The sequence below is a fragment of the Pyxicephalus adspersus genome, chromosome 9 (genome assembly GCF_032062135.1).
Source record: "Pyxicephalus adspersus chromosome 9, UCB_Pads_2.0, whole genome shotgun sequence".
Classification (NCBI taxonomy): Eukaryota; Metazoa; Chordata; class Amphibia; order Anura; family Pyxicephalidae; genus Pyxicephalus; species Pyxicephalus adspersus.
Window position 1 is genome coordinate 52,240,071 of NC_092866.1, and position 10,570 is coordinate 52,250,640.

General features: G+C 39.1%; 1 protein-coding gene across 1 annotated transcript; it reads left to right on the plus strand.

The window, feature by feature from the left end:
• Nucleotides 1-1,297: 1,297 nt before the first annotated feature.
• PSMC3 (proteasome 26S subunit, ATPase 3) lies at nucleotides 1,298-10,570 on the plus strand (the record flags this gene model as incomplete). Its single annotated transcript, XM_072421544.1, is given in 10 exon segments — nucleotides 1,298-1,453; nucleotides 3,919-4,002; nucleotides 5,236-5,405; nucleotides 6,420-6,579; nucleotides 6,662-6,805; nucleotides 6,884-7,032; nucleotides 7,245-7,341; nucleotides 8,017-8,162; nucleotides 8,988-9,069; nucleotides 10,530-10,570. Coding segments are annotated over 10 exon segments (1,100 nt in total), but the record flags the coding sequence as incomplete, so codon positions are not given.

The window sequence follows — 10,570 nt, forward strand, 5'->3', positions numbered from 1 at the left end:
GGGGCCCTAATGCATGAACACCTTTTGCACCTCCTTATCTCCACTCCTGTAGTGGCCCATTCCCATCACAGTGATCCGTTATGTTCTAAAACTATATTGCTGCAGTCTGGGCTCCCATTTCATGTAAAGATTTAGGTATTTATTGCATGGCATGAATACTGATAAATCCAGAAAGGAAATTCATATACGGGAGCTGTTTTAGCTTTGTATTTCTGTCCATCTGTGAGATATAAATAAGTATGCCACACAGCACAGTTCTATCTTGCAGGGCAAGAGACCTGATAATACTTTGCCTGCAGTTAGGTAACACCTACTGGTCTTGTCCCTCCCCCAGCCCGTGACTGGACAGCAAACAGAGAAGCAACAAACTGATCAGCTCATCTCTCCGTCCTTCAAATCTATTGGCAAGTTTGTTTCCTTGTGCTGCTTCAGCCTTTCTGTGTTTGTTTTCTGCTGTACAGTTACAGCATGTGGGCAATATTAAAGAGGAACTAAACTCCAAACTGCATCTTCCCGGCATCTGTCCCGAGCTGGCGCGCCGCCATCTTCGCCTCTTCATCTGGGTATTTCTTCCTACGTCACCTGACCGTCTGCGCATGTGTGAGATCGGCAATTTTTTTTTCCTTTTCACAAAAAGGCTCCTTCTGAGGTGCTCAGGCATGCGCAGAAGGAGAACCCAAGAGCCCCCCAGGGTACGTGACATAGGTATCCCGAGAGCCTTGCACTCCCATTTCTTCTCAATTGCCTAGGTGATTGAGCATTAGGGGGGGTGCTGCACCTTTTTTTTTTTTATTAAAAAAGGGTGTTGCACTTGAAAAATATACAGAATTTTTACTTTACATAAAAGGGTTGTCTCCCCCTGTAAAGTGAAATTTCTGAGTTTAGGATCACCTCAAGTAACACCTACAGGTCTTGTCCCTCCCCCAGCCTGTGACTGGACAGCAAATAGAGAAGCAGCAAACTGATCAACTCGTCTCTCTGACCTGTAAATCTATGAGCAAGCTTATTTCCTTGTGCTGCTTCTGCCTTTCTGTGTCTGGGCTTAGCTGCACAGTTACAGCATGTGGGCAATAATAATTATTAGGTCCAGTAAATTGCAGTGCTTGGATTTGGATATGACTTACGTATATATTAGGAGCTCCAATATCTATATTTATCATTATTGTTTAGTATTACAGTATCCAGGGAGAATGCTTTCCTCAGCAGCTCTTTCCTGCACGTACAGTACTTATACTTCATCTCTGCCAATACAATCTAATGTTCTTGCCAGGACTCAAGATGGCGCCCCGGAAAACAACAGCGCGCTCCATTATTAACAATAGCGGCGGATGAGTTTTCGGACGCACAGGAAATCGGTGCTTGGTAATGTCTATCAGCTTCCGGCTTTGGAATTGCGAACTCACCCGGCCTGTGTAAAGACATAAGTATGGCGTCTGTATGGGATGAAGCCGAGGTAAGGAGCCGGCGGTGGGGTAATGGAGAGGAGGATGAGATATGGGGACGCTGCTTCGTCTATGACTGAGTAGAGGTGTAGAGGAAGGCGGTGGGGGACCTGTAAGTCCGGCAGGGAGTGCTGGGAATGTTAGTTCCGCAGCAGCCAGGGTCCTTGTTCACCCGGTTCAAGGGCCACAGTGGCACCTCATAGTACATTTATCTTACAAACATAAATAATACATTTATTAAAAAACCTTAATCCATCTCTGTCCCCATGGAGTAGGGTTCCCCATTACTTCCGGTGGTGGTGACACCTAGCCTTGCTAGAATTCATTGCCATGACAGGCTCCTTCCTATCCCCAAGGATTGCTGGGTTCTGAAGACTACCAATAGGCCACAGGCTGGGTGTCAGGATTCCAGGAGGAAGCTTTTATGAATGTAAACATAAAATAATAAAGTGCTGCCATAACTTATGTAAAGCAATAAAATTATATTACTATATAAAGAGCTCAGACAAATGACTTGCATGTCTGCTAGGGCATGCTGGGGGTTGTAGTTCCTAAATGGTTGGACAGTCGTGAATCTCCCATGTTTCTGCTTTATATTATGTATTTATTTAAGCTGGGTGAGAATAAGCTGTAGGTGGGGGCTGTATTGTCACCCAAAGTTTTGTTAAGCACCCAAAAAATGGTGGTTGGTATAAAATGCAGGGCTAATGGGCGCTGGGAGAACACTGGTGTACCTTTAAGTAGCTATGGATGCTTATCAATTACCTCCTGATACAAAAATACTCCCCCAGCTCCTCCAATGACCCACTACTGACGTCCTCACTCATAACCTCATCATACACACGGCTTCAAGACTTTTCTAGAGCTGACTCAACTCTCTGGAATGGTCTTCCTCGTCCTATTCGCTTGCTCCAACTTTCTGTTCATTTAAAAGAGCACTCAAAACCCATTTTTATAAAACTCGCCTACCTGTCTTCTTCTCTCTCCTATACCCCCTCTACTTCCCACCATTCCATATCTCCCCCCCTATTGTGTGCTGCTTACCCCACCAATTAAGCTACGTACACACTTCCAATGGTTCTCACCCGATAATCAGCTCAGGGCTGATATTGGACAAGAATCTGAAGTGTGTACAGCATAGAGCAGAATGATGTTGTATGTACAGCGCTCATTTATGCATCGTGCAATAATAGTCATTGGAAAGGATCAAGAAAGATCCTTTCCAACGACTATTATTTCCTGTGTGTATGAGGCCTTAGATTGTAAGCTCTTTGGGGCAGGTTCCTCTCCTCTTCCTGTGTCACTGTCTGTATCTGTCTGTCATTTGCAACCCCTATTTAATGTACAGCGCTCCGTAATATGTTGGCGCTATATAAATACTAAATAATAATAATGTGCACTGTGCGCATTCTGTGATAGATTTTCTTAGTTGTGCTGCACCATGTTTGTGTCGTGACTTCGGCAATCCCTATAGGAGCACGCTAAATGCATGCATAGTGTTTGTGTGCGAGGCTTTATTACTTCTCTCCATGAATCCTATTTATAAAGACCAACTTTGGATATTTATTGGAGGGAAAGAACTGGAACTAGTCTTCTGAAATTTTGACATTTTTTTTTTATCTTTTTTTAATAAGTTTTTATTAAAGTTTTGGCAAGAAAAGTGTACAAAAAATTGCTTTCCAACTATACATTCAAAAAAGAGTAATAAAAGCATTTGTCATCAAGATCGAGTTTTGATAATGAGCAAACAATTTTGACAATTTTTAATCTTTTCCCATTTTGTGTAACACTTGTCAAATAGACAAGTGTTAGATTGTAAGCTCTTCTGGGCAGGGTCCTCTCCTCCTGTATCTGTCTTGTCATTTGCAACCCCTATTTAATGTACAATGCTGTGTAATATGTTGGTGCTATATAAACACTTAATATTAATAAAACATAATATTAGAAAAGAATGGGAAGATACCATAGTAAAATACAGGCAAAGATTCTGATCATTACTTATTCAGTTAGGCTTTAAAGTGGGACTAAACTTTTTTTTTTTTCCTTCTAAACATTGTGACCAGGCAGGTTCTTTTTTGCAAGAATAGACAATGTCCCTTCTACGATAAAATAACCTTACCTGGCTGATTGTAATGTTTTATACACACTCACCCTCCTCTGTTTTCCTTGTTTCAATCTTCAGCCATCTTTATTGAGTCAGATGATGCCATTCCTGTGCAGGTCATTCAGTTTTGGCAGAGTTCATTCTGACAGGGGAAGCAGGGATACACTTCCTACAGTGCAGCTCAGCGATTTTTGACAGCGGGATAAAGCGATCAGGCAGGTTATGATATATACAGAAGGGACATCACCTGTTCTTTCCGCAATAAACCTGGTCTGATTGCCAGTTTTTTACTTTAGGTTTATTAAGAAAGTTAAGTTAAACATCCATGAAAGTCTGCTTGGTATTTATCTCTGTTTTTATTTTATTTTTTAGCAGGATGGGGTTGGACAGGAGGTCCTTAAGATGTCCACAGAAGAGATTATCCAGAGGACTCGGCTCCTGGACAGTGAAATTAAGGTAGTGTATGAACCACATTTGTATGCTTATAATTTATTTATGAAGAGCCTGTTTTTTTTTTAAATACAGGTAGTTCCCGAGTTAAGGACATCATGACGACTCCTAGGTACGAACAGGGCTTCCCTGCTCGTTCATGTGCAGGACAGAGGCTTGAGGGGGTGGTTCACGTGACTTGCAGAAGAAATCTTTTGCTTTTCCGTAAGCTTTTGTAACTCTTTAATGACCAAGACAAACTCTGCAGTTGTTTCTTTGGCATATCAAAGCACAGTTTGGTCCAGAATTTATTAAAATTTCTAGGCTCCATAGTTTTTATTTATTTTTTTTTGCTTTGTTTGTGATTAACTCTGAGGATTTTATACAATAACTGACACCACGTTGCCTAATATGTTGAGACAAACATCTGTCCTAATTGCATTTATGAAAATAATGTACCTGTTCCGATTTACATACAAATTCATCTAAGGAACAAACCTACAGTCCCTATCTCGTATGTAACCTGGGGACTACCTGTATATCAATTAACTATGCCTGCAATGTGAAGAGAAGTAAGGCTATGCGTATATTTTGTTTTTAAGGTACATTTAAAGCCAATATTTTTTGGGGGGCAATAAAATAGGGGATAGTTAAAGTCCTTGTCAAGTATTGTTTTCTTATTAGCAGTCTATAACCCCTTAAAGGTTCCTTCACTTGAGACACAACTCTGAAATAAGGAAATAATTCTAAAGTAAGGAAAATCCAATCTTAGACAGACACTAGAACAAGTGTTTCCAAGTTTCTCCTCCCTGGTGACACCCTGGATGTTCGGAAGAAACAAAGAAAGGCAAAATTTCAGTAGTTGGGCATCTTGTCTCTAACCCAATGTTTATCAACCAGGGTTCCTCCAGAAGTTGTTTGGGGTTCCTTGACAATGAGCAAACTGACCCTCTCAGGTCAGTTTAATTGACCCCCAATGATCATTTTGGCTTTTTAAAAGGGTGTGATATACGAGAGATTCTCCCCATTGATCACCACAGTAATATACTGTGAGCTGTGGATAATTAATAAGTAATTAAAGCAGGGGGTCCCTGAAGACATGAAAATTATTTCAAGGGTTCCTTATGTTAAGGAGGTCTAAGTGTTGTGGCAACCCTTTTGGTCTATTGGAAGCTGGCTAATATATACAGAGTGTGGGGTTCTTCTGATGGTGTTTCTTACTAGTATGTCCTACTAATAATTGATCATTGATTATTTCAGATCATGAAGAGTGAAGTTTTGCGAGTCACACACGAGTTACAAGCAATGAAAGATAAAATTAAAGAAAACAGTGAGAAAATCAAAGTAAACAAAACTCTCCCCTATCTGGTATCCAACGTTATTGAGGTAAGTGCCACATTTTTGTTTTACTGTGTTCAAAACATGCTGAGGTGAATTGATTTTTTTAATGGTTTATTTAAATTTAACCTGACCTTATGAGATTTAATCAACAGTCGCTGTTTTTTTAGAAGAAAAATTATAAAACATGTCCAGGAAATGGAATTGGACACAATGTTATCTCTCCAGGCATATAATATAAGGCATAAGAGGTCATTTTAGGTGATGTTTTTTTTTTTTTTGTTTTGTATTTTTAGTTCCTTTGATAAAGCACTGTCAAATATTTATATTGAAAGTAAATATTCATAAAGCATCTGACTTTCACCATACATTCTCTGGTTTAGAATCAGTCACTGCCATTGACAACATAGAGACCTGAAAGATTTTCCACCAAAGAATGTTAAGTGGATGTCAGATCCACTGCTTTATAAATAGACCACTAAGGCTTGTAAAACTTTTCAGGAAAATTCAGTGTTGTCAGGGGGTTGGGGAAATATTCAATGGTTAATGTCCTAGAACAAGTATATTGTTCCCAAGTAGTGTTTTGTGTAGGCTGTACACAGCTTAAGGCTGTGTACACACTTAAGACTTTTATGATCTTTTGCGATCCTTTCCAACAACAAAAGACTGAAAGCATGAACGAGCGCTGTACATACTACATAGCACTGTTCTGCTCTATGGAGGAGACATGAACAATGAGCAAGTGGCACCCCGCTGCACAGTCTCCTCTTCACTGAAGGGGACTAAAACATTAGAGGGTTTTCTTTTCCTGTACTTGTGACTACCTTTCACCAGACAGGAAGTGTGTGTTTGGGATCTAGGGGCATAAACCACAATAAAAAAGCTGATGGGGGTTCCAGAATTCCCCAACCAATATTTTCTTTACTTCCTGTCTTGATGAGACAACCTTTAGCCCCCGCATTATAAGCACAGGTAAGCGGAAATATGTTACTTTTTGGGGTTTTATGCGTTGTCACTTGAAATTAATATGTTGATATGCTGAAGATACAATGCTGTTATAGGTTCAAAGCTTTATATTGATGTATGGCTGCAGAATTGCCCTAATATTATCTGCTTTCTATTTTCCAGGGTGTAAATAAGGACTCCTATCTTATCTTGGAGACACTTCCCACAGAATATGACTCTCGTGTTAAGGCAATGGAGGTGGATGAAAGGCCTACTGAGCAATACAGTGATATTGGAGGTCTGGATAAGCAGATTCAGGAAGTAAGATATAACCTTGTTTGCATTTCCTTAGCATAAAATCTTTCATTGTTTTCTAAATTTTCATCATTTACCATTTTTAAAGCTGGTAGAAGCCATTGTCCTACCCATGAACCACAAAGAGAAATTTGAGAATCTGGGCATCCAGCCTCCTAAAGGGGTACTCATGTACGGGCCTCCTGGTACAGGAAAGACCCTTCTAGCAAGAGCATGTGCTGCACAAACCAAGGTAGGAGAAGGCTGAGTATTATGAGGACACAAAAATTGGGACCAGCAGGTGGTTGTAACATTTGTCTTTGTGTTTCAGGCTACATTCCTGAAGCTTGCTGGTCCTCAGTTAGTTCAGATGTTTATTGGAGATGGAGCAAAGCTTGTCCGGGATGCTTTCGCTCTGGCCAAGGAGAAGGCACCATCCATTATTTTTATTGATGAGTTGGATGCTATTGGAACGAAAAGGTTAGTTGTTCGGTTGATGATAAACGTCAAAACCTTTTTGGTTTTTGGTTTCCACCCAGATCGGCCTTGGTGTTAAATATACTTTGTCCGTCAAGCTTTACCAAGTGTAAAAAAACAGTGAATAATTCAGTGTTGTCAAACACTGTAAAAGTTTATATGAAAATAAACAATGTTACTTGTATAGGGTTTACATCTCCTTTTTTGTTTTTCAGGTTCGACAGTGAGAAGGCTGGAGATAGAGAGGTACAGAGGACGATGTTGGAGCTTCTTAACCAACTGGATGGTTTCCAGCCCAATACTCAGGTTAAGGTATGTGACCTTCACTCATCTGCAATATTATACATCCTTGTCATATCTTGTTAGTATCCCATTGGAAGTTTGGATCTCTTTGTAGTCCTTTAACATGTTATGATTTGAGACAGATTTTTTTTTCAGTTAGGTGACTCAATGCTTCCTCCAAACATACCATATATTGGTAATTGTTGATATTCCAATTAAAGATTGGCAAGCAGGAATTATTTTAAATGTGGGTAAAGCCATGTAAATCTGCTATAAAATAATGGATTTTTATTTAATACAAGTCATGTGTAATTCTGATCTTTTTATCCCACAACTATAGGATTGTAACAAACTTGCAGTTAAGGGTTATCTGGTTGAGTATAACTTGCACTGTGTGACGGTAACCAATAAACAGAACCTATCAAGCTAGAAATAGGAGAGCTGGCATTACTGACTTGATTTAGGCTTGGGGACTGTTATAATCTTAGCGTACCTAAAAAGTTGGTTTGGAACAATTATTTTATTCAGAAGTCTGACTCCACTGGCTACATACTTGTTCAGTCATTCTGTATTTAAAATAAAAAAGGAGCATGAAGCCCTTGATGTACATACAAAAAAGCACAGCTCCCATAGTTTACTTTCTCTAACACTGTTTAAGTCTATATGCGTGTAGATTTATATCTGGTTTCTGATATTTTGCTACAGGTTATTGCTGCTACAAATCGAGTAGATATTCTTGATCCAGCATTGCTTCGGTCAGGGCGATTGGACCGCAAGATTGAATTCCCCATGCCTAATGAAGAGGCACGTGCTCGAATCATGCAGATTCACTCTCGGAAAATGAATGTCAGGTATGAAAGAAAAGAATCACTGTATTGATAGTGGGTGCTAAATGCTTAACTATGAGCTAATATGCTAAAAAGAAGGTCTAACTACATGGATTCTGCCTTTAGTCTCCTGTGATTGCTGGCACACCGCTGGGAGGTTAGGAATCTGGTTAAATGTTTTGGCAAAGGGAACTACAATATGTAATGGCCCAACAGCATTTCAGTTGGTAAATTTATCACATCTGCCAAGAAATATTTTTTTTTTGTTAATGTTTAATTTTTAGAGAACACCATCAACAGAAACATAGAGGCTGCTATTTCTTCTGAAAGGGCAATGTTATTTAACCCCCTAGCGGTAATCCCGAGTGTGACTCGGGGTGGATTTTCTAGCAACATTCAATCCACTTCTACCTGGCTAAGTTTTGCCCCCGTATTCCTTCCTAATGCATATTCTTTCCATAAGCATTTATGTAAAGCTGTCTTAAGCGATAAATAAGAGGGATACCATTTGTAACCTCCTCCTCAAAATGCTAATTATCCGGTTGTGCTGCACGTATATGGAAGTGATGAAAAACATTACTTGCAATATATTTGTGGTTGCCTGGATTTTTGGCTACCCAATCTTTGCTAGTGTAAATGTATCTAATTGATTGTGAAGACAATTGAAGTATAGTTTTATATTATGTGGCCACATTTATCCATCGGTTGAATTGCTGTGTTTTCTGGTAGTGTTAGTCATTCAAGAACAAGTCTGCATCTCACTACCTATTTTGTCTTTGACTAACTGACAATGCTTAAAGTGCTTTAAACTTTGACTAGTTTACTTAGATTATCTCTCTTCTTCTGCAGCCCTGACGTAAACTATGAAGAGTTAGCTCGCTGTACTGATGACTTCAATGGCGCACAGTGTAAAGCAGTATGCGTAGAGGCGGTGAGTACAGTGTTTGTTACTGATTTTAACTAAGTGTTACAGTTTTTTTTTTTTTTTTTGTAAAGAGCAGTACTTCTGCGTTTACTCCACAGCCAACATTAGTTCACTTGAAAGCACATTATTCAGCCCATTAGGCTGTCGATATTCATATAAATATGTCTGAAGTAATTGTAGACTGCATACTGGTTAATGGCAATTAAAAATCTTCTAGTGTCTGTTTAGAACTTTGCATTTTGGTAATGCAAAGTAAACTGTTTTTTAAAATTTCTTTTAAAATGACATTGGAGTGATGTATCTGCCTTGTAGGGTGATTCCCTGCAAACATGTTTAGTGTTCTCTCCAGTCCTTTTAGCTGGGCACACCACCTAGCACTTTTTTGTAACTACCTGGCTGTTTTTAGGTGGTTACTGAAAAGTTGGGTCAGGAAACAGGGGTCACCACCAGTCTACAACTTCTCACCCAGTTGAAAAAAATTCTGGGGAGAATTCTGATGTATCCTATTTTTAAGATTGTTTAGCAGTCTAATCAAAAGAATAAAGTCTCAGTACAGCACATGTTGATGCTTTTTAAGCAGATCATGTGTAAATCCGACCTTAAAAAGGAAGGCCCTCTGCCTATACACAGGGATCGACTGGAATTTACACATCAGTGTTTGAAATGCCTGAAAAAGCAAATAGTCTACATACACAAGGAATGTGTATTCTTACTTGAATTATGGTGTGCTTTGTGTATTTCTTCCGAATCTATACATTAATAAGTGCGTAACGTTGCCACTGCGCTGTAATTTCCTATGAAAAATGAATTAGTTCTGCTCTTTCCTTGTGCAAAGTTACTGGACTTGTGTCTGCTTCCTCCTCTATTTTTCTACAGGAAGCTCATATGTGAGAGATGTAATCTCTTCACATAATATGCAGAACACAGTGATGTAATAATCATCAAAGTAATATCATGGTTTGCAAAGGCCTCTTGTCCATAAATGAAAGGTTTTATGCCCCAAATACAACGTTAATATACATTTATTTATTGGAATTAGCACTTAGCACTGTATATGGAATACTTCATATGCAGATGTCTAATTTCTTGTGAATATTTGTATTTAGCAATCCCAGTCTCCCAGATTTAAATGGAGAGTAAACCAAGTAGAACAAGTATGTGAGAAGCTATAACAATAAACTACTATTAATAAAATGCAATATTAAGGTAAATATTTGTTAATGCCCTTATAAGGTCTATATAGACTGAACGTTATTAAGACCCCTGTAAAATGTGGCTACCACTATTCTTCATATAACTAATGTTGAAAAATAGGTTAATGAGGCCAAATGCATAATATGGAGCGCACAAAGCTTCTATTTGAACATTCCATACCTGGGCTCTGTAACCTCAGATTACTCAAATATTTATTGCAGTCCTCACCTTTGCTAATAAACTCACCTTTGGCACTTTTTGTTCCATTCTAGGGTATGATTGCTCTGCGCAGAGGAGCCACTGAACTGACACA